Source organism: Chaetodon auriga, chromosome 22 (assembly GCF_051107435.1).
Source record: "Chaetodon auriga isolate fChaAug3 chromosome 22, fChaAug3.hap1, whole genome shotgun sequence".
Classification (NCBI taxonomy): Eukaryota; Metazoa; Chordata; class Actinopteri; order Chaetodontiformes; family Chaetodontidae; genus Chaetodon; species Chaetodon auriga.
In genome coordinates this window covers 18,502,867-18,530,836 of record NC_135095.1, presented here as the reverse complement: position 1 = coordinate 18,530,836, position 27,970 = coordinate 18,502,867, and the positions used below count along the sequence as shown (strand labels likewise).

Genomic DNA, 27,970 nt, shown 5'->3' with positions numbered 1-27,970 from the left:
TGTGTGTGTGTGTGTGTGTGCGCGCGCGCGCGCGCGCGCGCATGTGAGAGAGAGAGATTTGGTGCAAAACTTTCTTTAATCTGTAATTTTCTTTAGTCTACTTTGTAATATCTCCACAGTCAGAAAAGAACAGAAAATAACAGAGTAGTAAAGTTTGGTGGGTGCAGCTTTCATTCGACACCACACTTCTCTCTCTCTCTCTCTCTCTCTCTCCCTCTCTCTCTCTCTCTCTCTCCATCCTCTATCCTCTCTCTCACCCCTCCTCTCTACTCTCTCTTTCTCTCTCCCCTCTCTCTCTCTACCCCCCCCCCCCCCCCCCCCCCAAGTCAGCGCGTGCCTCTCGGTCGGAGCAGTTTATGATCAACACACACCGCGAGCGGACTCACTGCTGAACGGACTGCACGAGACTCTTCCTCACCGCCATCATCACGATCCTCCTCCTCCTCCTCGGCGGATGGAGGGATGCTAACGGGAGAGCTTCATCATCATCTTCATCACCGTGCATCACCGTCACCACCATCCTCTCCGGGAGTGGAGGCAGAGAGGAGCAGCAGCTCTCCGTGGGCTAAAAAGTTAAGGAGGATCCGGTCTTATAACGGAGCACCGGAGGGGCTCGTGCCCGGCGTTAACCCGGGATAATCCGCCTGACACGGTTGATTTCTACTTTGGACTCCATGGAAACAGATCCGGTGGTTTTGAGGGGATTTGTCGTGTGTTTGACGGATCACTGTCGGTGCTTTCTCAAAGGTCCCCGCGCTGAAACTGATCTCCGGTGCGCTTTACCGAGCCTCTGACGCTCCGAAGGGATCCCCAGCTTGTTTGTCTTTGTGCGGATTTCCGGGGTGTGAATTGATCACTTTGTGTCTGAACTGATCTGTGACGTTTTGAGATGATCCCCACATGTTTGCTGTGATGGATTCCCGCTGGCTGACCGGATCAATAGCGCTTTTCTGACTCCAGAGCGGATTTGAAATGACATCGGAGGCGTTTTAACGGCTTTCTGGCGCTGGTGCAGCGGATCCCCGGACAGTCCCGGGTCGACTTCACGATTTGCTGACCCCAGCCCCCTCCCCCGGTGACACAGAGGAAGAAAGAGGAGGAGGAGGAGGATAAAGCAGGTGCTCACCGCCGAGTTCACACAGGAAAATCACGGGTTTAGCGGAAAAAGCGCCGCTCCTGTCGGGACTGAGGTGAGGCTCCCCGGTAACGGATCACCACCGGGAGGTTTCCCCGGACCCGAGGAACCGACCGCCGCTAAAAACGGACCCGGGTTTCACCGCTCCCCAAAGGCGGCGAGGGAGGAGAAGTTACCGGAGGACCGGATGAGTTGATCTGGATCTTTACCGGCTAAATGAGTCGCTCTCACAGACCGTTAATGATCGGATAGCCGTCATCAGTAAAACTGGACTGATCTCATTAATGGACGGACTGATTGATGGATGAAACCGGCTCTTTCTCCCGTTTTCGGAACCCTCTGAATAAATAGATTCCGAGGTATCAATCATTTTAATCCATTTTCATCCATCAGTCTCCTGAGCTGGAAAGCTGGGATCGGTTAGACTCTGTGGAGCACCAGAGTGAATTATCTCCTCCACGGTGAAATAAACCCACATGCTGGCCGTAAATTATCCACTTAACCCCCTCAAGAGAGAAGGAGGGAGAGAGGCATAGACAGAGACTGCAGTCAGAGAGTTATTACCTTCATTAAACCACCTTTTTGAGGACAAGTCAACTGAAAGCAGTAAGAACGGCAAGAAAAGCTCCATTTGACTGAAATCCATCAGGCTGCTTTCACAGATTTCCATCTTAAAGTGAAATTAAAACCGGTTGGTTTTGATGAAAAAGCAAAATTCATTAATTAGAAATCATCAGTATATAAGACTAAATGTTAATGTTTGAGCGAAAAATTGTATGAAAAAAGCTAAATATATGATAAGTAAACCCAACCCTGACTTAACTCCAACAAACCAAGCCTAAACTTAATCGATAATTGCCACAAATTTCGTCGATGTGAATGCTGATTTTGATAAAAATATTGGCTGGTCATTTGTTGCCCTCACCTGACTCTAAATCTGAAATGTAATCAAAATAGTCTTGGTTCATCTGTGGCTCCTAATGCTGACCTTAATGTTCAGGAAGGCACTTTCGGCTCCGGCTGTATCATAATAATAATCCCTTAATCGTCCGATGGGGCTTTATTCGTGCTTCATTGCAGGACTGGAAGAGCTTTAACTCTGAAGAAATTAACTTTATGACAACCTGGGGACAAAAACCTGCTGCTTTAAGTCTCCTGTGAGGTTTAAGCTTTGGTTCGGGATCTGTCTCGCATGCATGTTGATCAACTGATTCAGACGCTTAAAATGAGGATTTCGATCATCCAAAAGTGAATTTAAAGCATAATTTGTGAACTAATCTGTCTAAATAGTGACTTCATCTTCACTCCCAGTATATAGGCTCTTAACAAGGCTTTATTCCCAGCCTGACGCCTCGATCTGTGGTGCTTCACAGTTTGTCTTACCCTGCTGATTTCCAGAGAAAGTCTATGGATGGTACGCTCACTGTATAGCCACATCCTCAACAATATACCTCCTCCTCCTCTTCCTCAGCCTCCTCTAGAACTTGAAATCGAGCCATGCAGCATTGATTTTTTTCTACTCACCACAAAACCAAAACGCACACGGCCATCTCATCCTTTCTGGTTTGTCAGTTTTGTTGTCTGAAATGTGAGACGTGCCGCAGGGTTGATTTTCCACCCGAGTCAGAGCTGAAGGACATTCATAACGGTCCAGCAGCGGTGGGGTCAGAGTTCAGGATTTCAGAAATATAACTGCTGGAGTGTCAGCATCGCGGACCAGAGGCTCGACAGACTGAATCCGTGGACTGTTTTTCACCTTAAATCGTCCGTGAACGAGCTGGAATCTGAGCATAAATGAGTGTTTTTCTGAATCAGAAGCCATTTCTGACCCTGAACCCTGAGGACATTTCTTTGACGTTAGAGTGACACTTTCAGATAGATGGGACTAAACGACAGCAGCCCAGGCGCCATGCGGAATGGCCGCGGCCTCTCGGACCAGTGGGCAGAGTCAGTGGTGGTCCGGCCTCGAACCACCGAGCGCCACATCACGGTGCACAAACGGCTGGTGCTGGGCTTCGCCCTGTCCATCCTCACCCTCATCATAGTCACGGCGGTGGCCGTGGTGCTCAGCGTCCGCTTCGAGGAGTGCGGCGGACGAGATCGCGACGGAGCAACAGGGGAGTCGGGTTCGCGAGGAGGCGGAGGGTCGGCAAAGTTGAATGGGAGCAGGGGGGAGAGGACGGGGGAGAGGGGGGACGAGGAGGCGGTCCAGCCGTGGAGGAACTCACGGCTGCCGGGTTCGGTGAGGCCGCGGCACTATGACCTGCAGCTCTCCGTCTACATGGACAACTTCACCTTCTCCGGGGAGGTCAGCATCGAGCTGGAGTGCATCAACGCCACCCGATTCATCGTGCTGCACGCCGACCGCCTTGAGGTACGGTGGCCTGTGTGGGCAGAAATCTGTGTCAGGGATTTCGTAAACATACATGATCTTTTAGAATGTGTAGTCATATCAGCGTACTGTGAATTCCTTTATGACCTGATAGAACCAGATTCAGGAAGGCTTGTGGGGTCGTTGGTGTTGGAGTTTGTTGGCGTTGTGACTTCCTGCAGGTGGTTCAGTGGCTGCTGTTGGTACTGGAGGCTCGTGTCATTAGAGGTAAAACACATTGGTGTTGCTTGTTGAGATGTGTACAAGGTGTTCTTACTTGGTAATCACTCACAATGCTCAACGCACAGAATATTCAGGTTTTCCCACTGAGCTGTTGACATGACTCGTGAAAATGAGCGTCCCTCTAATATTTCTGTTTACGTGCAGCCGTGCAGCCAACACGTCCATTTGTTCTGCCGCCGTCTTGAAAAGGTTGTGATGTTTAGCACATGTAAAAACCTGTTGGTGTCCGAGTCTCTCAGTGTTTAAAAGTCGGTGTGTTTCTCCCGTTTCCTTCGTGCATGCTTCTCTGCTGCAGCACAGAGCTGACCGTCAGCAGACAAGAGGCTGTGTGTCACCAGCTGCAGTGAAACACAGTTTGGAGATGCATATTCTGAACGTGCTGCGTGCACGTCCACAGAACACATTTCCACAAGTCTGGAAAAACCCGCATTCGGCCTGATTGGTAAAATTCAACTGGAGTATGATGTTTACATGTTGACATATCCAGCATCACATCATCTGAAATAATGGCGGAATGTTACTGTGCGTGTAAACGGATCTCGACTTGCTTCAGACTGAGATCTAGCGGTTTTCTTTTTAACCACATTTCGTCCAGTTAGCCCAAATGTCTTTTGACTAGTAAATCACCAAATCTCCGCTCACCGGCTGGTGTAGGCGACGTGTTTGAGAACTATGAAATGGATTTGGAAAGCTTTTCCAAACGATTTGACTTCACCGCAGAGAGCTCTGTTTTTGTGTGAAGTGCAGAAAGGGCACATGTGTTGAAGGAGGATGGTGGTTTCCAGGTGACGTGCTGGATACTGATGCTTCGCTGCATCATGTGACCGCACCTGTGGATCTGCACCTCTTCATTCTGTTCATTCTTTCCAAACAAAGTCTCGTCTCTGTCTGCTCTCCGTGTTGGAAAACAAACCCGCTCTCTAACAAAGAATGTTTATTTCCAGATTTGGCCTCAGAGATTTCCTTAACGAGGCTAATTAACCGTCAAAGTTGCTGTTTCAGCCGAATATTCGAGAGGAGCGCGTGGTGAGAGAAAGCCTCAGAGAAACGCCTGAGCAATGTGATTTTTCAGGCCGGTCATCTCAGCTAATGTGTGAGGGATAAATCTGTCTAATTTGGGCAGAAGCCAATTAAAAACCCTGCAGCACCTTCTGTGTTTTTGTGTGAGCACGCTGTGAATTAAGAGGTGTTGTTGGGCGCCAGGCAGGTCTCTTAAGGTACCCTCAGAGTCATGCATCATTAAAAGAAAAATTGTCAGGAAGTGAAAAGGCCAAAAAACACAAATGTGGATAAAAATACAACCTGCTGGTAGAAAGAGGAGGGAAGAAACTCCTGCTAGGAGCACTTTATTCTCACAGTAAAAGAAATGTCACGAGCACAAAATGCATTCAGCATCCAACAAAACCGAACGCTTCGAGCATCATGTGGTGGTTTTACATGTGCGTGTTTCATGACGTGAACTACAAATCCTGATCGGTCCCTGCTGAGCTGAACATGTCTTCACTTTTCTTCACCCTGAGCGACGATTGCCTTCAGTTTAGAAGTCAAGAAAACAAACTGCAGCGACCTCAGCGGCTCCTGAAGGTCAACCCCGGAGTCGCATGATTGGCCAGACAGATTCGATCAAAAACAACATTAATAAAAATGTGCTTTCAAACGGGAACAGCGTTAAAGCGATAGAACGTCTGACAGGGATGAGAAATCAAACCAACAAACACAATTAAAAAGTTTTTTGGTTGAGGGGAACATGTGAAGGCATCATGAAGCGTGGTGCTGCGTTCGCTGACTCACCAGAAAAGCCTGAAAACATCCTTTTAATCCCCAGCGTTTCCTCTCTGTGTCAGCAGGCTCTGTGTTCGTATCGATCAGTTCATTCATCAAAGAGCGAACCCGCGCTCACACAAGCGCATACAGACGCACACACTCAGCGTTTGATTGGCTGAGGATTGCTGTTAGAGACCCAATGGCTTCCATTGTTGCCAGGCATGTTCCCATCATGAAGTTCCACAGATTTCCTCTAAACGCCTGCAGGATCGTCTCCGTTTCTGCTTTGATGTTTGCAGGTGCTGATGGAGGTTTCTGAGGTTGTTTTCCAACGATTGACATTAATGTCGTCATCCATAGAAAGAAAGAAGTGAATGCGTCATGACATGCTGACACAGAGGCAGATGAATGTGCAGAAAGAGTCGCTGAGCAGACAGTGAATTCAGGCTTAATTTGAAGGTTTTTGTACCTTTCTTATGTCTTCCACCTCTGTTTTTGCTTCATACTCCAGCAGAGCGAGGTAACGTAGAATTGACTGGTTCTGGATCTGTTCTGTCGGGACGGTTTGCAGTTGGTCCACAGTGCGAGGATCAAAGTCGAAAGTTAGTTCGTCACAGTGAGAGAATCAACCAATCCATTAAAATGAATTGATTTTGCTTCTGCAGTCAGACTCTGGAGGGACTGAGCCCAAAGAGTGGAAATAGATTGAAATGAACGCTGTTGTCTCCAGACCCTCCAGCTTCCTCCCCTGACTGACGCACTGTGTCGCTCACCTCCTCTGAGCCGTGTTGAACCTCTTTGGCTGACAGAATGTTCAGCTTGATGATTTTCTTGAGTGCAGTGAGTTTGGTGACATTTCGTTTAATTACCAGTGAATCCCCACCATCTTCAGCGTGAGCTCAGGTCTAATCAGTCAGGATAAGTGAAAACACCTGTGAGGGTTTGCAGGGCGGTAAATGAGTGAAGTGCTCTTCTTCTTTTGCTTCTTCTTCTTCACTCGATGTGAATTCCCCTCAGTCACAGACTGTCTGTGTTTCATCTTCCTGTTGCCTGTTTGACTCCGCCGCCTCAGAATGAAAAATGGATGAACTTTGGTAAACTGACAGATAAACAAACAGTCTGAGCTCCTTCTTTGTTTCTGTCTGCCTTCATTTAAACTGTCAGATACACTTGTCGAGCTGCAGTACCTGCAGCGTAGTCGCTGTCACGTCACAATACGGCAGGTGTGACCGCAGCTGGCATCGAATCAGGTGTTGCTAGCGATGGCTTTCATCATGCAAACTGTAAAAGCCCTGAAGCTGCTGCAGATGTGTAAACTTGGAGACTCTGCTGTGCAGTGTTCTGTGATGTGACTGGAAAACGTGAATAAGCTCGACTGAAAGCACCTTCACCCCTCAACGTACAGTGTCTTCATTGTTTTTGGAGTTTGACCACGAAGTTTCGTTACGAGGATCAGTTAAGTCTTTAATTCTATTAAGTGACTGCAGATGGATGCTGGGGTGGAGGCGGGGCTTCTGTGATGACATCAGCAGCCACAAGTATTTGCAGACTAACGGTGCAGCGGTTTGCGAGGGTGCGTTTGATACGTCCCACCACACGCGTCGTCTGTGGCCTGAAGCCCTGCAGCTCTGAGGCCTGGCTGTCGTCATACATCTTTTAAAGGTTACACTTACACGTCTGTACCCACGAGGCCTGGATGCGTTTCTTCCTCATTAAACATTAGCAAAGCATATTTTTTCAATATTTTAAGTCCTGAATTATATATGTAGCTAACGACATCTGTGAAAAATAGCAACAGACAAATGAAGCGAGCTTGAATGAGACTGACTCTACAGGTTTCCGGCTTACAGAAATAGTTTCTCTTAATGAGCGTGTTTCTTTCATTTGTTCTCACCAGGTTGTTTTTTTTTTCTTTAATGTGATTTTCACCTGTTAGCTCTTAATTTACTCTTCTTTATTTGGATTTGGCCTCCACACAGTGGTCCCTAGTCTGCCTGAGGTCCATCAAAAACAAGAACAATAAAAAGACAACAATCAAAGTCACACGGTGTCAACAAAAAAAAACGCCGAAATACAAAGATCAGAGAAGAACAGAACAGACTTTACTCATGAAACTGCAAACAGTAGCAAGCGACACTGGAACGAGAGCGTAATTACTCGAAAAAATAAGCCCAAACAAACACAAAGGTTCTGAGAACGGCACAAATAACATCCAGGTGAGACTCATTAGTTCCTGCTTCTGAGTGAGGATGTGTCACCATGTTGGCTGGGAGCCTGTTTCAGGCAGAGGAACCTCTGTGAAGAACAGTTCTCATCACGCAGTGTGTTGGTGGACTTGGTACGACCACATGATCAGTCCTCAGACCCACAGACCAGACTCTGCTAGCTTCTCCCTGTCTGATGTGGACCACATGACAGTCTGCCTGAACCATGAAGTCATTTCACACTTCATCATCCTTCTTCCTCTCTCCAGGTGGACCGGGTGTCCGTCACGGCAGAGGGCGGCGCCGGCGGCCGTCCTGCCAACAGGCCCGGGGGCGGAGCCATGCGCATCCACCGCCACTTCCCCTTCCCGGCCAATCAGATGTACGTGGTGGTGCTGCACCGCGAGCTGAAGCCGATGAGGGTTTACCGGCTGAACGTGAGCTTCGACGCCGCCATCGAGGATGAGCTGCTGGGCTTCTTCAGGAGCTCGTACACCCTGCAGAGAGAGAGACGGTACACACACCCAAACGCACACTCGACACACACCCAAACACACACTCCACACACACTCGACACACACTATTTTTCCTGCAGCAGCAGGTGGTTTGACTAGAAAAGGTCAGCACTTCACATCCACGACATTGATTAACTCGCACACACCGTTCACAGTGTGTGCGAATCTGTGAGTGTGTGTTCCACATTTCACACCACGCACACACACACACACACACACACACCACTCCCTCCCTCCTTATGAATTTCCCATAAGCCTCTGCTGCAGAGTTGTTTCCACATCAGATTTCTTCCCCACGGTGCTGATGGGAAACAGACTGTGTGCCGATACATTTATTATTTCATGCATGAGTTTGTGTCTGTGTGGCCTCCATCTGTGTGTGTGTGTGTGTGTGTGTGTGTATTCGGCGTGTGTGTTAGTGTGTGTGTGCGTTACCACAGGGACAGAACGTTTTATCAACGTCTGTTCCACTTATTGCAGAAACACAAAGTCATACTTAATTGATGAAATCAGAAAAGCTCACTTGTGATTGGATAACGGAGCAGAGACATGCCCATATAAGGACTGCCAGACTGAAACTTTTTATCCTGAAGTTAAACTGAAGTTTTGTTCAGTCATTAAACATACAGCCACTTCTCTGCATAAAACCGGGGGCGTGTGCTTGTTTGTGATTGGCTGGAAGTAACAGAGGCTCATGTGAGCTGATTTGATGTGAGTATGTTACATTTTTTAAAGTATTTAAGATTACAGGGTTAAACAAAGTGTTTTTACATTCTGATCATTAATGAATATTAACAAACTGACTGACAATTACAAAATGATTGCCAACCATAGAAAAGATCAGAAATGGGTTTGGATTTCAAAAAGGATTTCCAGATAATGACTTGGAGGCGTGAAGTGTGTGACACACCATGCAGTTGTCAGCGTACTGTGACACGCAAAGATCACAAACCAGAGAGCTGAATTGTCGCCCACGTGTGAAGTAAACAGTGCAGTGATGTTCGATGTGATGTGCCTCCCTCTTGTCTGTCATGTGGACTCGACCGTCAGGCTTTTCACTTTAATGCAGTCTGACATTCATAATTTCACTTCTGCTGCCGGCACCTTTTATTTAGAGCATAAAACATGGAAGTCTGAAGAAAATGAAGCGTCTGAAAAGTTTTTTTCTTTCTTTCTGCTGTGATGTGATGAGGAGCTGTGATTTTTGTACCAAAACTTTCCTGCAGCTGAAGAACAGTCTGGTAATAATTATATAATTCATAATTACTGAAATAAATGGCAGTATCATCAGCAAAAATGGAAAAAAAAACCTGATAGTGCTGACAAAGCAGCCAAGCTAATAATATGCTATTAAATACTGTGTAGTATTTAATGAGCTGAATGTTGTTTTTACTGGAGAAAAGCTGAGGAGTTCAGCCATGATTGACACCGTCAGAGATCCATTTTCTGATCATTGAGTTATTGATTAGTCAGCTGTCATTTCAACACAACGAGCTTAACGAAGGTTTGTAGCTTTTATTAAAACAAGTGCAGAGCCTGTGAAGTGTTTATGACGACAGCAGATATGAGGTATTCAGCTGGCTGCTGTCATTGCTAACTGTTAGCCATTTGGGACCAGGCTATTTAGTGTTTGGGACCAGGCTATTTCAGGGAACTAGGGAAACTTCAGGGAAAGGTTCTTGTTCTTGAGTTCAGAGAAACAAAACTGTATCTTACAACAATTTAGCAAAATGTAGCATCTCCGGTCTCTTTCTTCATCTGTTCTTGAATTTACTGTAGCAACAACGAGGAGCGAGCTGTACCCAGCATGCCGTTTGGCGGTGTAACAGTTAATAGGGGTCGTCTCTCAGTACACTACACAACGTGGACTTCTGATGGTAGTAACGACTACCAACAAATATGTCTCATAGAGTCAGAGAGCTCACACTTGACTGAGACTTCCTTGTATCATCAGCCACACACAGAGTCTGAAGTTGATTGGATGAACGAATGTTGAGAGAGTTGTAGGAGAGACGTGCACACAGACAGACAGACAGATGGACAGACAGACAGACAGACAGGGACATTTCAGCTGCATCCGTGTAGCTTGTGAGCTGTTGGTGTGCTTTGGTGCGCCCGGGGAGCAGAGATGTTGTTGTGCAGAGCGAAGCCTCCACCACGCTGATGCCATCAGACTGTGCAGAGCCAGAGAGCGATGATGGATCGATGAACAGAGCAGGACTGTCACTGCTGTTTGTGCAGCAGGCAGACGGTTATGACTGATAACAAAAGCCAACAAACAGCGAGACGTTTGAACAAACTGCATCTCCATCATGTGAGGAGGAACTGCGGCAGCCGTGACGTTTATTTCAGAGGAAGCGTCTTAAACTGAGCTTCTGACTGATGATGCTGAAAACGACCAGCTGGATCGTTTTTAGATGTGAGCATGATATTAGTCCCTGTGACACACAGCCTCTTATTTTTTATAGTTTCAAAACAAAACTCTTGGTTTTAGAGATCATGTGATCTGCTGGACGCCAGAAACCCTGACATTCACTCTGTGCCTCCTCTTTTAAGACCAGTGGAAGCTCTGCTGGAGCTCGAAGCCTCCAAAAACAGGCACACAGGACACATCTAATCAGACTGCGATCGCTTGTTCAAATCAGCAAACCCATTTTTTTCTTTGCTAATCTTAATATAGATTCAGATCAGTCTTGTTTAATTATAGCAATGACATAAATTAGCATTTCTTTCTTATGTAACATATCCAGCAGCAGTTTTAATCAGCGGTTGGTAAAATAAGCTGTTAGAAGCAGCAGAACGAGGTTTGATATGTGTGTATTTTCACGTCAAAGTTGCCCTGAAAGGTTGAAAAAGGTGTGTCTCTGTCTCTCTGTGGCTCACCTTTGACACAGGACACCGGAACTCCTGAAACGCTCGTTTGCTGTCCGTCCTCACCGCTCGCTTTGGTCTCTGTATGTCTTCCCCACCAGTGGTCCCATATTCACTGTTAGCTGCTGTTCGGATCAATACTGGATCAATACAGCAGCTGATGGACCAGCAGCGCTCGATCACGACGCAACAACCTGTTAGTTAAAGTTTAATGCTCCGGCATCAGACCTGGTGACTGTCGGCTCGTTTTCTGAGTGAGGAAAAGGTGTTAGAAGAAAGTTGATAACAAAATGAGCGTTAATTTGATTTGAGGCGCGAGCGTGGCGGAGAACGCTGTGAGCGAGGGTGAAACCATCAGAGTGAACCGCTGAAATGAGTAAATGTGACTGTTTCCAGACACATCATTAGAAAGAAAAGAGAAATATGACTAAGAGTCTTTAAAGGTGCCAGTGTTGGCTGATAAAAACGTTCTTCTGATGACTAACCGGCGCAGGAAAGAGGCATGCCGCTGATCATCTGAAAAGATTTTACTCGGAAACAAGCTTCAAAATGTCGGAGTCTCACGGCGGAGACTGCTGCTGCCCAAATTACACACTGCTGAGAAGTGTGTGTGCGTGTGTTTGTGTGCAGTGTTAGCTGAAGGATTAGCTTGATGCTGCAGTGTGGCTAATGCTAACACACACATATGCTCCAGTATGCTTAATATCCAGAATTACTATAAACCCCAGGCCGGGCTTAAACGCTTAAAAGCCAGGAGGGGCAGAATTAATTAGCTCACACACACACACACACACACACACACACACACACACACACACACACACACACATTGTAACTGTTTAAGCTCAGTATTGATCTTTATGCAAATGATGTAAAGATGAGTTTGATGTTGCCGTCTTCATGTGAAGGCAGTCTGAAATGTGTAAATCCGGCCTCTGCGGCGGCGTCCGTGCAGACTCCACTGACCCGCTGTCTCACATGACACATGACATCACAGCAGGCCCAAAACATCAATACTCGGCTGATGTATAGGAAACCAGACCAGAGCGGTTACTGTGTGTGAGTCAGAGGCACTGGACTGGTTTTAAGGTTCAAAGTGGTCAGATTACGCTCTGCGTTACGTCTGTATCGCTGTGATTTAGGTCTTTCAGGTCTGTGACTTAAATCCAGGACTGATTGATCAGCTGATTGTTTTCTCCATTAATCATTCGTTCTGTTTAATTTGAGATGATGTCATCAAAAGCCAAAAACCAGAAGAAGTTCAGAAGAGAATGACGGCTGTTCTCCAAAGGAAATCCGATCTTTATAAGCAGGTGGCAGAATGTTATCTTCGACAGGCGATCGTCTGGACTCGACCGACGCTACACTGATTCCCAGTCTGACACTTCGACTCGTTTTAATCTCTTTCTGCTGGAGTTGAAGCTCTCGAGTTGAGCGGCATCATGACATTAACATTTGGTCCTCAGTAGAAGAAGCAGCAGATAAATGTGTTTCTGTCAGCCTTTAATGCATCATCCATTTGTCAATATGTCAACTTTTCCACTTCAGCCAAATGTCAAAACTGTTTTGGACATTCTTTTCTTCAGTATTTCCAGTTTGTTTTACCTTCTGGATGGAAATTTCGCTCATTTTTGTGACCAGAGTGAGCGCCGCTGTGACACTTTAGTATTTCCTGACCATGAAATTGAGGTGTTTGAGTGCACGGCGCTCAGCAGAGGAGCAAACAGATGGGAGGGTCAGGAAGGAAGGAAGTTGGTGGTGTTTTGGGGGAAATTGGGTCTTGGACGTTGATCTGCTGCCAGTGGGGTGATTTTATCAACAAGAGCAAACTAAATACAACATTACTGTTTAAAATGTAAATAAACCATTTTAATTACCAATAGACGCTTTAAAATCTGCATAAAAACTAACGATTAATGATCTTAAAGCAGCAGCGTCGTTAAATCTGTCTTTATCTCAAAATGAACGAGCTGCTGTCCACAGCTGCTGCTCACTCCATGAAAAACTTCTCCTTCAGTTCAGTAAATCCCTGCAGCACCCGAAGGCAGCAGGACACGTATGTCGATAAATCTGCAGCCCCTGATTGGCCAAGTGCTGCGTCGGAGCACAGTGACATCACTGTGAGCGTCACCTGCATGCAGTCAGGTGCAGATGGTTCAGTTTCGTGTTTTCGTCTGGAGTGCGTAAAGCTGAAATACTGCTGTTGCATTTTATATGATGTCATCGTGTTTCACCGCTTCAGAGCGACGAGACCAGTGATGTGATTGGCTCAGAGTGTATTTATTAATATCACTCCCTTTGATCTATATTCCTCTTCCACCATCATGTTTGAACTTTGCGCTGCTGCAGAAACACGAAGCTCGTCGTGAAGCGACGCCCACACAGCCTGAGCGCTCCGGACCGACGGCTTCACGCTCGACGGCGTGTTTGTGTAATTAGAACAGAACCTGCCGTGTGTCGGGTGTTCCAGCTGTGAGCTTCGGAACGTGTGCGCCATCCTTTCTTCTCTTTGATGCAGAACATTGCTGAAGCTCAGACTTCTAACAGAAAGCCCAAAACACCCGCGCAGGGCTGCTTTTCCCCGACATCCTGAGAGCAACGTCTTCATTAGACAGAGGCTGTTTTTGCAGAGCGTCTTCCTTTAACGAGGAGAAGAATTACAGCTAACGAGGAGTAGTAAGGCAGCTAACGAGGCTAGGTCTGATGAGGAGCAAAGATGCTGGAGTGTTAACCAGAGACAGATGTTAATGAAGGTTAGGTGAGAGTCTTCATTGTAATGGGGCAGTAGAAAGAAGCTGATTGGTCAACAGATCAACCTCATCTCCTGTCTGCTCTTCATCAGCAGCTCCTCTCTCCTCATATCCCTCTCCGCCTCCCTCTGATAGAGTAATCCAGTGCTGAGATGAGATGTTTCAGATCAATACTGTGTGTGTGTCAGAGGGGAACCCATCCAACATGGCAGCTGAAGCAGCTTAATAAATTCATCCATTCTCTGAGCTTTTAACACAAACACACAGGAGGAGGAGGAGGAGGAGGAGCTGCGTGATGGAGGTTGTCTCAAATCCAAGATGTTGTTTTTGACCTGGGAGGGACCTGAACCTAAAACTGAAAGTGAAACAAAAAAAACTAAACCTACACTGAAATGATTTCACCTGCGACCAAAACTAATGAAAATAAAATAAAAAAGCCTAAATTCAGCTTTCAGGTATCAAGGTTGACGTCGAGTCCTTTTGCTCGGGTTGAACGAAGCTTCAGCCTCATCACGCTACATGTACGCAGAACACACATCCTGTACAAGACGAGACTCAAGTGTAGACAGTCATGCTAGCGGCTAATGCTAGTGTTAGCATGCTAACATTAGCCGATAAGCTGTAAACACAGAAAACAGCTGAGGCTGATGGTGCAAATGAAAATTGGACACACTAGAATTTGGACTTGATGATGGCACCACAGATCAGCAGTTACTCTATCGGGTATTTATCGAGTGTTTCTCTCCGGCGCCACCTTTAGGACAAACCTTGAAACTGCATTAACAACACTGACAGCGAGTGTGTGAGTGATATCTCACTAAATGCTCCTCCGTGCTCACAGCCAGCCTCCAACTGTGTGTCGGCCGTTTGCTGCTGCAAACACGTCAGCCAGACGCTGAATCTGCCGCTGAGCCCACGTTGTCCACTGATCCATTGTTGAGAATGTATTGATCGGCGCAGCTTTAATCTCTTTGTTGATTTTTAACGGTTGCATGGCAGCGTCAGGGAGCTGTTGGTTGCAGCTCACCTGTTGCTGACAGCAGTGAAACCTCACTGAGTTCGTATCGATTGCTGGTTGCAGTTTGTGCTGCTCTCTAATCAGACTAATCAGTTAATTAACTCACTGATCTGCTGGAGCTAAGTTTCTTGGACTTTTTATGGAAAATCCAGCCACATGACAGGCTTCCATCGATGTCGCCGGGGTCAAAGTTCACACCTTTAGGACAACCTCTTAATCTCTAATGGGGGTCTATGGGGATTAATCGGACCGCCTCTTTCCTTCTCTCCTCCATCCGTTTCTCCTCCCCCTCTCCTTCTCCTCCCTCACTCCTTAGATAAAAGAGCAGAATTGAAATCTGATCAAACAAAACCCCGCCCCCTCCTCCTCCTCCTCCTCCTCCATCAGTTGCATATTTTAGACCAAACATGATGAATCAGCCTCTTCATCGACTTCCTGTGTAAAACTATAGCTGCAGCAACACACTCGCACATGCACGCACACACACACACACACACACACACAAGCACACACACTCTTGCCAACAGACACACACACACACACACACACACACACACACACACACACACACACACACAAACACACACACTGCAGTCATTTCAATATGAAAGTGTGGAACTGCAATTTGAGGCGTTGCTTTAAGAGATGTGTGTGTCCAGTGTGATGTGTGTGTATGATGTAGGAATGAAGACACACTTCTAACACACACATATGCACATGCACGCACACACACACACACACACACACTGGAACACAGGGAAAAGCACCTGACTCAACGGTTTCCCTTCAGTCACATCTCTGAATCTGAATGAGGTGTGTGTGTGTGTGTGTGTGTGTGTGTGTGTGAATGCGTGCACGTGTGTGCCCGGCGTGTCACTCTCATGCCTGCAGTCTTCTTCGTTGGTGTCTCCTCTCGAGATAATGGCAGGACATTACAGCAGGAAATGATGTCATTTTCATTTCTCGTCTGCTCGGGAGACGAAGCGAAGTGGCATGAATTCATGCATGAGTGTGTGTGTTTACGTGTTTATGTATGTGTGTGTGTGCGTGTTTACGTGTCGTGGTTGTCCGGGGCAACGCTGTAGGCTTGGTTGTCAATCAGGATTACTGTGACAACAAGCGTTACCTTGGCAGCGGCGACTGTTGGCAACCTGCAGGATGTCATGTCGAGTGTGTGTGTGTGTGTGTGTGTGTGTGTGTGTGTGTGTGTGTGTGAGAGAGAGAGAGAGAATATTGGGGTTTTATTGAGCTTTTATGCAGGAGTGTGTGTGTGTGTGTGTGTGTGTGTGTGTGTGTGTGTGTCCTATCCTCTAATAGATTCTCTCTTTATCTCGTCCCTCTCAGGCTTTCTCCATTATTCTCTCTCTCTCTCTCTCTCTGTCTGCCTCGCTCGTCCTCTGTTTATTATTCTGTTTCTCCCTCCCTCCATTCTTCACCTCCTCCCTCCTCTCCCTCCTCCCTCTATCATCACCTCTCCACACCTCGTCTCAGTTTCTTTTTTTCTTCACTCTTCGTCTCACTGCCTGTTGTCCACCTTTTCGTCCTTCTACTCCTTCTTCCTCCTCTTTTCCTTCCTCTCACTCCTCCTCCATCCTGCACTCCTCCATTTCCTTGATTTTCTCCTCTTATATCTTATCTTGTCTCCTTCTTTTCCTCCTTCTTTCCAGTCACCCTCTTCTTTTTTCCACCTCTTCCTCTTTCTGCTGATCCTCTTTCTGGTCCTCCTGTTCTGTTTTCCTTCTTCTCACCCTCTTCCTCCTCTTGTTGGTCCACTCTTTCTTCTCCATCTCATCTTTCTCCCCTCGTTCCTCTTCCTCCTCTTTTCCTGCTCCATCTTTTCCTCCTTTCTCCTTATCATCTTCTACCTTGCTCCTTGCTCCTTTCTGTCTTTCTTTTTCCTCCTTTTCTCCATCTCGCTGCTCCTCATCACATCACTTTACTCCTTTTCTCCTCTTCTCTTGTCCTTTCTCAACTATTTTCTTCTTTTGTCACTTCCTCTTCCCCTGCAGCTCTTTATCTTTAACACTTCCATCCTCTTCTTCCCCATCTTTCTCCTGGTCCTCCTCTCATTCTGCTCTTCTTTTCCATCTCTTTTCTCCTCTCATTATGATCTTTTCATGCTCCCTCCTCCTCCCTTCGCCTCTTTCTCCTCTCCACAATTCTTCCTCCTTATCTGTATCCTTCTCCTCCTCTCTTGTGTATATCACCTCCTCCTGTCTTGCACATCCTCATTTTCGCCTCCTCTTCGGTTTGTCATTTTCTTTGTCTTACACCTCCTCATGTTCCTCTTCTCCTCTCCATCTTTCTCTTTCTCCATCCAATCTTCCATTTTTCCCATTCTTGTCAGTCTACTCCTCTTCCTTCATCTTCCTTTTCTTTCTCCTTTCACCCTCTTCATCATTTCCCCCTTCTCTCCATTCTCCTTTTCTTTGCTCCTCCACCTCACTTGTATTGTTAGCCTTTTCCTCTTCTGATATTCTCTGCTGTTTCTCCCTTCCTATCTGTTTTTCTCTTCCTACTTGTTCTCCCTCACTCCCCTTTTCCTCATTTTTACTTCATCCTCCTCTTTTTCCTCTCCTCATTTCTCTTCATTATTTTCCCTCTTCTCGTCCTCTCTCTCCTCCTCTGGTTTCTTTCTCCTCCGTTTTTCTCTCCACAGTCTAAACTCCTTCTTTTCCTCTTGCCTCCTCACCTCCTTGTATCTGCTCCTTGTTCCTCCTCTCCCCCCTCTTTTGCCCCTTCCTCCTGTGCCGTCACTCGTCTCCTCTTGTACGACTCTTTTCTCTCGTCATTTTTCTTCCGTCTTTCTCCTCCTCCAGTTCCATTCTTCTCCAACTTCTCCTCCTCTCTTTTTTATTCCTCCTTCCCTCGTCTCACTCTGAACTTATTCTTTCCACCGTCTCCCTCTTCTCCAGTCTTCTCTAATCTTCCTCTTCCTCCTCTCCTTCTTAATCTTCCTCCTGGTCCTCCCATTTCTACTCCATCACCACCTTTCATTTTCTCTCACCCTCTTCATGTTTCTCTGCCTCTATTCTTGCTCTCCTCCTATTCTCCTTCTTCTCCTCCACAGCCTTTTCTCCTCTTTATCTTTCTCCTCCAGTCTACCTTCTCTGTTTTGAATATTTAGTTGCTTCATGGTAGCTTCTGATACTTTCTCCTCCTTCCGTCTGCTCCCATCCTTCTTGTCCTTCACTTTTGTTCCCTCTCCCTCTTTTCCTCCTCATCTCCTCTTCTCTCTCTCTCCTTCTTTTCAACTTAACTTTTTCCACCTTTTCCTCCTCTTCCTCTCTTACTCCACCTCTACTTTCTCCTCTCCTCTCCACCTCCTCCTCCCACGCTTACTCCTTTCATCTCTTCCTCCACAAATACTCGCAGTAAAATGCAGGAGTGCGATAACAAAGTTTTCAGAGGGATTATTTTCCGGAGTTTAGTTTCTTCCTGTGTCTGTCAGGTGACTGACAGACGAACGTAACAAAGCTCCGATATGAAAACATTCAACTCAGCTTAAAGAAATCAGGAGGAAACAGAAAATGTCCTCGTTTATTTTGGATTATCTCTCCGCGTGGAAGCCGTTTTTCACACTGAACAAGAAACAGCGAAGAAGTGAAAACGTCTTCGTGTACAAACTTCTGCCGGTAGACAGCCGACCTGTCAGCTCCGACTTCACAGGATTATCCTTTAACCCTCTGAACTCTGATTCCACCTTAAATTTCTCCTTTGATAGGTTTGAGAGGTTCAAAGACTGAAACAAAATCCCGCTTCATGTGACGGCGTTTGGGTTTATCGCAGAACTTGAGTTCGGTGTGTCGAAGCTTCAGCTTTGACACCTGAACCTGAAAGCAGATGATTCAAAGCCAAATGTGAAAATGAGGAATTTAAAGCGACATTGTCAAAGAACAGATTTTTTTTTTTTTTGTGAATTGGCGCCTCTACAGCTTCTTTGTTCAGGTAACTTAAACACCACTGTGGGAAATAAGCACAGCTGTTCACCTGTATGTTTACATTACTTATCACCAAAAACTACCAAGTTCATAACTTTGCTAACGCAGCCAAACATCAAGCAAGTGCAAAAACACAATGCATGACTTAGCAAGCGAGCTAATATCACCGACTCGCCCAACAGCAAGAAGGCCGGCTCGCCGTCTGTCTTTCAGCCTCTTGGCTTCCTCCATCAGCGTCGTCTCTTAGCCCCTACCAGCCTTCCTCGCCGGGTCTTCACAGCCTCCGGACCTGAACACCTCCTCCCCCAGGTGGTCCAAAGCTCCTGTGCTGGTGGTGTAAATGCCAACACCCCCCTGGTGCTCTGACTTCCCAGTCACAGTCAGCTAGCTGCATGGCTAACTGAGCTAAGTAGCTAACAAGCAGCAACCTCAAAAATGAAGTCAGTTCAGAAGTGTCAAAAACTGCAGTTCCTCCAATGGCCACTTGAGGCTGAAGCTAATCAGTCCCCATAGACCCCCATATTAAAATGCTCAACTTAAATTAAAAACAAAAAAAAAACAGCTTTGGTCTCGACAGCTAACGCTTATTTAAAGTATATTAAAGCTTAAAGTTATGCTGCTTTGAGTGACAGCTAGCTGCTAGACCTCATTCGGTCACCTCAGCTCCACCCACGCTCCACCTCTTTGCCCATTCTTGGACTAGCTGGGAGTTGATGGTGAGAGCGTACTCGGTAACCTGAGTTATAAACTATAAGAACAGGTGTTCAGGGCGCAGAGTGGGAATGAAAGAAGCTCCGTTCTCCTCATATGCACCATCACAATGACACTGAAGTTATTTAGAGGTGAAATAGTAGCATGCTGCTGCTTTAATTATGGGTAACTTGATAGCTCATTTAATGCAACAGTAACTCTGCACAGCTAAACTCATTCATGTCGTCAGAAGAGATTCAGACAACGCTCACTTCAGCATCTCTGGTTGCATTTGAACCTTTTTGGTGGACTGATTTATGGCAATATCAGATTTTGAGAGGTTTTAGAGGTATAGGTGGATCTCTGGAAAATGAAACGTGGATTCACAAGAAGTAAAAGTCCTGATTGAAACTCGCTCAGGCCTCTGCTGCTGGTCTGACGTGACCACGACCCACATTTGAAGCTTCAGACACGCTGACGTTGACGAGTCCGTTCAGTGTTTTTAATTAAAGCCCCCAAAGGCACATTTCAGGGAAATGAAGGTTTCCTGGTTCTGCTTCCTGTTTGTGCTCCTTCTAGTCATTTCTTCTGATTCACTTTATGAAGCATCATACCATCATACCTTAAAAGCGAGTGACATGTGGAGCAGCTCACATGGTTTGCTGCTGTCTGAGAGATGAGACGTGTTCTGTGACACAGATCCTTCAAAGGTGAAGTTCTTTTGCTGTAATGTAGAAGTTTTGGGGACAATCTGATGACATGTAGGGAGTTTAAAGACTTTAACATCTTGTCCACCTGACGTTTAGTCCAGATTTTGGCCTTTTGGAGGTTGTTTGTTGTGTTTCAGATTCCGTGTCAGTAACAGTTGCTTTGTTTCCCTCGCAGCTACCTGGCGGTGACTCAGTTCAGTCCCATCCACGCCCGGAAGGCCTTCCCCTGCTTCGACGAGCCCGTCTACAAGGCCACCTTCTCCCTTGTCCTCCGCCACGACCTGCAGTACACCTCGCTGTCCAACATGCCCGTGGAGAGCAGCTCGCTGTCGGAAGAGGACGGCTGGCTGACCAATCGCTTCGCCCGCACGCCCCGCATGTCCACGTACTACCTGGCCTGGGCCGTCTGTAACTTCACCTACAGAGAGACGCAGACGGACGGCGGCGTGACGGTGAGTGTCGACACGCAGAACCAAAGCACGAGCGCCGCTGACGCAGCTCGGCCTGAGAAACACGACACACGGCGCCAGCAGAGTCTCACTCACACTGCTTTCCTCCCACGTCAGCAACAGAAGGTAGAAAACTAAAAAAACAGACAAAAAGGAAGAAATAAAGAGAAAATGCAATTAACACATTTAATAAAAGCAGTAAACTGATATTAGATAAAACTCAGACCTGAACAAGCAGGAGCTCTGTGAGGGTCTGTTTCCGACTCTTCACTCATGATCCGACTTCATTATCTTCAGCTCTTGAGATAAAAAATTTCACTTTGTCGAAAACACTTCCTTTGAAACTTGACTTAATGATCTCGTTATGTACCGGCCGCTGAACGTGGTCGATCCTTCGTCCGCCTCCTCCTCCTCTTCCTCCCTGTCACCCCTGCTCTCTGGTCCTCTGGGCCTCCTGTTTGTCTCCAGGCGGACAGAAAAGACTGTGATGAGACCTGCGTGGACGGATCAGGAAACACAGAAGCTCGTTATCTCGACGTAATGACACATTTAAGCCCTGATCACCTCTAAACTGTGTTTCCTATCATTAAATCTTTGGCTTCGGGGTTAAAACACTTAATCCGAGCAGCCGCCGTTCTCCTCAGATAATATTAGAGTTGCGATATCAAAGATGATCAGAGAAAAGACGTCAGGAGCAGGAAGTAACAGGTGATTTGACACGTTTAAGGCAGTTTGCTCGTCATGGTTAGAGGACGACGGTATGTCTTTTATGACTCTGGAGGAAATAACCCTGATGATGGGAACACTTGATGGGAGAATATTAAGGCTGTCTGACGAGGCACAGATCGGCTGCAGAGCGTGTGCGCCTCCCGGTTTTTCGTAGGTTTGATGGTATCGACTGAATCGTCCCGTATTGATTTTAATTGGTTACTTATGTTGTTTGCATCGATAACAAATACAAGCTGTCCTAAACCTAAATGATCATAACGTAATAAGAGCAAACAGATCATTTCAGGTCTTTCGCTGTGAGAAAGTTTAACTGGAGTTCTTCGTTTGGGGAATTCAGGAAAACCAATTTTCAGCCTTTGAAACAGACTCCGTCTCACAGCTGCATGAAATAAACTCTTTTATTGTTCTGAACTCAGTTTTGTGGCAGTTTGAAGTTCAAATTGTTGACTTTCAGAGCTTCTGATCGCGGAGGTCTGGATAAAATAAAACATCCGGCGTGGAAACAATGCAAACAACCTGATAACTCCAGATAACATCTTAATATTAAATAATTACATCGGGACAACGGGCTTAAAATACTACAAATGAGCGCTGCTTCCTGTCTCCAGATAATGGATGATTCAAAAGTCTCTGAAGTCTAAATTACGAGATAACAGTTTAATGTCTCCAGACGATATAATGAAGTCAGATAGCAGCGTTTGTTATCGGAGGAGAACACGCTGATTAAGATCTGGACTCAGATAAGAGTTTGGTTTTCTGAGGTTGGATATAATTAATTTCTTCAGAGGTGGACGTCGTTTCTTTGTCTCTTTGTCTCTCAGCTGAGTCTCCAGGTTTCCCCACAGAGACCGAGGTGAGGACAGCAGCTCCGGGGAGACAGAGCCATGTTGTTTTCGTGTTGTAATGATGTCCCAGTGTCCTCAGCGCGAGGAGCAGGAATGTTTCTGCTTTTTGTCGCTCCGGCCGTGGTTGGATTGATTCACTACAGCTCCCATAATGCTTTGGGAACATACTGTGTGGCTGTGGCTGATTTTAGTCCATATTTGTGGACGTTTTGGCCACTTGGCTCCATGTAAAGTGTGCCGATTCATCCGTTACGTGTTTCTGTTTGCGGCGTCGCCGTGAACGTGCGGACTGTGACCTCTGGGTGACTGAACGCTGAAGAAAAGCTAAAAATGTGACGATTCTCAGGGAGGTTCTGCAGCGATGGGGAGCGACTTTTTCTGAGGTTTGTGAGCAGCGACAGACAGCGAAGGTAACGATCTCCTCTGAGAGCGTCAGCGTTACTGCGTCTGAACGTGTGAGTGTCATCAGTCGAGAGCTCAGAGCGAATCCAAGCACCACGCTCTCACAGCCGTTTCGTCCATTTTGTCCCTCTGCGTTATCACGTCCATCATGTCCATCACGTCTGTTTTGATTCTGATTTGAAAGTCAAAACCTTCCACCGCTCGACTCAGCCGACACCCCATCATCCTCTAACAACCGTAACATTTAAAACAGAAATATGCACCCGCACGCGTCCACGCAGCGACACAAGGACAAATACATTCACGACCTTGTTTCTCCTCCTCCTCCTCTTCTTCCCCTCCTCCGATCATCTCTCTATCAGTGTAATTACAGCTCATCCATCTCGTCTGCCAGAAACTCAAGGACGACACTCCCAACACACACACGCACACACACACACACACACACACACACACACACACACACTCCGCCTGTGTCTCCTTGTTACTGAAAGATAATTTTGGTGAAACGCTGTTTTAATGACAAATCATATCTGGGTCATTTATAACCATCACCAGTCTCCTCTGTGTGTGTGTGTGTGTGTGTGTGTGTGTGTGTGTGTGTGTGTGTGTGTGTGTGTGTGTGTGGTAACGTTCGGCTGGAATCAGTCAGGCTTGTGAGTTTTGGTCTTTGTAATGAATACATTAATCTTTATTTTTGTCCTTTCCATTTTTAGTCCCAAAAACAAAACGAGGCTCTTCCATTCTTTCGTTCATCAGAGGTAAATAAAAGAAAACACTTTGTAACTCTGCTATCGACGCTCCTTTAAGAGGAGCAGACATATTTTCTGTGTCCGTCGGCCATCTTGGTCTGCGTTTCTTCTGCACGTCGGAGGATTTGATGAAACACGGTCCAAAGATGATACTGATCATAAGATTTAAAGCCATTCAACATGATTTGATTTAGCTTTGATTAAATATTGTTTCAGCTTAGATTCAGAATGTTTGGATGCTTTCAGTCATCAGATCATAAAACAGGATGTTATCACACGTTCGCAGGTCGTCTCTTTAAAAAGTGTTTCCTGTGATGGTTCACGTCCTCAGACATCAAACAGCTCGTGGCTTCGGCGGCGAGACGGCGGCTCCGGTCTGCTTTGGAAATAGCATTAGCAGCTAAAGCTAGCTTTAACAGCCTCAGGTTGGCTGTTTTGGCGACTTCGCCCTCAACAGCACACTTCTCTGTGGCAGCGGCTGATTTCCTGATCAGAGGGTGAGGAAATACTTCAGGGTGGAGGCGGGTGGAGGAGTGGGCGGCTCACTGTTAGACACTTTAGAGGGGGGGTGACTTAAAAGGTGGCAGGATCGTTGTTAATAGACGACATGTCCTCTGTGAGCTGGACTCCAGCCCCCCGCCGTCCCGCTCAGATAATGGATGTCAGGGTTTTCCGGGACGTCCGGATTTGCGTCCGTTTCCCACCAGCCGACCAAGCTGACGTCTGATGTTCCTCAGATGTGACAGATTAGTGAATTACCGCTCTGTGAGATAGTACTTAGAGACATTAAGCTTCTTCCAAGCACTCCTGTTCTCCATGAGTCCTGCAGCATGCAATATGCATCATTACAGTATTCATTTATTCATTCATTACTAAACTCTCAAGACTGATTTAACTAATGGCAAAACTCTGAAAAGTGCTTATTCTTCCACCTTTTCCTCCCCGGAGAGGAGGCTGCACGCTGTTGATTCTAAAGCGATGACAGCGACTCCTCACGCTGGATGTGCACACTCTGACTTACTGCCGCTCATTTACCTTCTTTAAATTATGAGGATGTGTGGACTCAGGAGGTATGTGCTGCATTAACATAATAAGATTTGGATAAATTCCCAGTTTTAGCCCAAAAAATGCATTTATTTCAATCCTTCTGAGCACAAAGCCTTTATATATAAACGCTTCTATCATCAAACCTGCAGATCAATTAAAATAAATGGAATTGCAAGTTGCAAGAAAACAAAAACAGACGAAATGGAAGTCATCACGACAGAAACATTTCGTCATCGTGTTAAAGAAGGAACACTTTGGCAGCGATGACGCTTCCTGAAGAAGAACGGCACACATGCTGTGAAGAAGACATGAAGACACTGAATAAGTCAGCGGTCCTGATGAAATACTTCCATCTTCCGCTGATGAACGTTGAAGAAATGGATTTTCCCTCCATTGACACGTGCACGTGTAATTGACGAGGGCTCGGTAACGCCTGCGAACGGCAGCCTGTCCTGGTGGAACAACACTTTTTAAAGGCAGGATACGAGCCTGTGCTCAGACAATAGAAGTGTCGGGGCAGCACATGCATATTTCCATATATACAAACAGTCGCTGGATGCTCTGTGAGTCTCTGTTACAGCATCGCTCTCATATTAAAATCCTTGTTTCAGCCTGAAGGCAGTGGAGACGCTGCTGTCTGTTTGCAGAGCAGCTTCCTCTGACAGAAACATTAATCCTCCCATCCCTCCATCCTCCTCCTCCAAGCCTCTGAAAGAAACAGCTTTATATGACGGAAGACAAAAAATAAAACCCTCCATATTCTTCACAACGGCTCAAACGGCCTCATCCGACAGAAACATTCATCCCTCCATCCTCCTCAGAACAGCAGGAGGAAAAACACAGTCTGCATGCTGGAGATTTCCCAGTCCAGTCTGGACATCAGTGATGCCACTCCAGCGCGCTGTGTTTGGACATGGAGTCCTAATGTGGACGACAAAACTAGAATCTGATCAAGCAAAGGTGTCGTCCGCCTCAGAAAACGTCTCCAGCGTGTTGCAAATGTGCTGCGACCTGATTGTCCAAAGTAATTGAAGATGCTTATGGAAGTACTGTGGAAACAGCAGATTAAACCAGTTTAAACCAGTTTAAACCACCATATTCACACCAGCTATGACTGGTGACTTCAGAGCTCCAACCCTGCCTCCAACAAGTTTTCACCTGCTGATCCGTTTTGAAGGAACTGTAATGCAGCTTCTGTTAGCATCGTGAGGAAATGCTGTAATTCGTGTATCTGCCAAAGCCCAAAAAACGTCAACGTATTTCTTCTGTTTCCACCAAACTGTCAGTGTCCACTCTCTGTGACTGCAGCATTATTAGACCTGTTCTGGTCATGTTGAGGCACTTGGTTAACTTTAGGGAAAGATCGTGGATGGTTTCATACAAAGACGTCTGCAGTGACTCCACATTAACGTTTAGCTAATGCGTTTGACGATCTTTCCAAAACCTCAACCAAAGTGCTTTTGTTGCCTAAACGTGAGCACTGATGGGACTCTCTCTCTGAGACTCTCTCGTGGTTTATAAATGCAGCTCTTCATCGGCCCGTTGTCTCTGAGCACCGTCCAATCAGTGACCATGTTTGCATCCCGACGTAACTCAGAAAAAGATGCTATGGTGTTGCTTGTTGGTGGATTTAAGGTGGCGTCTGAGGTGTCAGGTGGTCTCTTGGCCAACGTGTTCTCATGTCACATAGAGACAAGATCCCATGGTGTCATTTTTCAAGGTGCCAAGTCATCAGATCGACTTCTACAACACTTCCCAACATGTCAAATGGTAGAGTAAGAAGAGTCCACCTTCAGAGGAAGGCTGGATGGTTGGATGGGACAAACACAGGACTTTCACCAAGGAGACCAGGAGTTTGTGTCCTGTGTGACACCAAAAGAAAGGTTGATTCACGCAACATAACGTGGTTATTATTATTATTGTGGTTAATATTTGGTTGCCTGTGCTGTGGTTGGTGTCTGCATTGTTAGAAGGTGGTCGACTGGGTATCAGCGGCTGGTCGGTTGGTGTTTCTGGTGTTCAGGTGTCGATGAGGTGAATACGAGGCTTTACATGCGGAGCTGACTCTCATTCACCGCATGTTCACTTAAGCCTTTCAATTGATAGCAGTCGACCCTCATGCTGTTACTTTCTCTCGGCAGGGATAATTTTAGCGTTCTTGGACACACAGAAAAAGTTGCCAAGTATTCAGCATTCAGGCATTGAGCGCCGAAGCACAAATTCAGGTATTTAAACGGCTTTTATGCTTATAAACAAAGTGGTACTCACTGTTTGAGATGATCTGAGCTGCTCAAACAGATCTTCAGTCCGTCTGGGACACTTCCACACTTCATTGTCAGCCCAAATTCCTCTTTTGCTTCTTTCAAAGCGCCACTTTTCTGTCTTCACCTCCCTCGAAACAGCTGTTTGTCTTCCTCTTGTATTGTCAGTATAATGTGTGTCTGTTCCTGTAATGAGCCGTTTTCCCTTCAGGGAGGATTAAAGTCTGACAGAATAGAAAAAAACAAACAGCAGTGTGTGATGACCCACTGAGCAGCTCCCGGTTCAATAAAACCTCCATCTTGCAGCTATTTAGCTTGTTATTCCTTCATCTTCTGTCATTCCAGCGGCTGTCAGCGCCACAAAGCGAAGACGGTTGGTGTTTATCAGCCAGCTAATCGCCGCTGTGAATCTGGATGTGAACAGGTTTCTGTCTGCGACTCGTCTGCCTTCAACAAGGCAAACAAAGCCGAGACAGTGAGAGATTAGTGAGAGGACGCTTTGGCTTGTCTGGCTGCCAAAAAGGTTTGGAGAAGAATGATCAACAGGGCTGAGAACGAAGCTCCTATTCAAAGTCCTGATGTTCTGTAATGATATAAAAGGTATCGATAAAAATTAATGATATTCAGGATGATTCTCATTAGAAACCATTAACAGGTTCATAAGGATTGATTATTATATGACATTAAGGTGTATATAAAGTCCTGATTGGCTGCTGTCGTCAGTTAATTGGAAACACTTCATGCAGTGTTACCGGGGAAACGGACCAAACCATTGGTTCAGTTAACTACGAAAACAACTTTATTAACAAAGTGCCGCAGTGCTTCAGACATTGGCGACAAGTAATATCTTAATTATTGTCCACAAATTCCATGAAGAGTAACAGAGTAATAGATTAGTCAGTTACTAAAAGTAAAATGATGAGATTGATCTTTTTTGGATGGAAAAATGTGCCAACTACCAATTTATCTAAAACTACTGTATTGATTAAGATTGATTAGATATGGATTAAATCTTTCTGTCTGAAAAACGTCACGTTCTCTCCTCAAAATGATGACGTCTGATTATAAATACGCTCCCTGACGTCTTCCCAGGAGAAAGTTTATGTCCCAAAATCATCTTTACTTTTCTGTAATGATATTAAAGGTCACATTAACATCCCATAACGGTAATAAAGGTCACGTTAATGTCCTGTAATGGTGGCATCCTATAGGTCAGATTAGTATTTTAAAAAGATAAAGGTCACTTTAACATTTGAGTTTTATGGGATTGTTT

The 27,970-nt window shown here is 46.0% G+C and overlaps 1 protein-coding gene across 1 annotated transcript in view; it reads left to right on the top strand.

The window, feature by feature from the left end:
* Positions 1–351: 351 nt before the first annotated feature.
* Positions 352–27,970, top strand: part of LOC143314870 (thyrotropin-releasing hormone-degrading ectoenzyme-like) — a 131,450-nt gene continuing 103,831 nt past the window's right edge. The window contains exons 1-3 of the mRNA XM_076722150.1: positions 352–3,509; positions 7,987–8,231; positions 20,388–20,664. Coding sequence (XP_076578265.1) covers positions 3,015–3,509; positions 7,987–8,231; positions 20,388–20,664 — 1,017 coding nt within the window. The 5' untranslated portion in view covers positions 352–3,014. The remainder of the gene's footprint in view (positions 3,510–7,986; positions 8,232–20,387; positions 20,665–27,970) is intronic.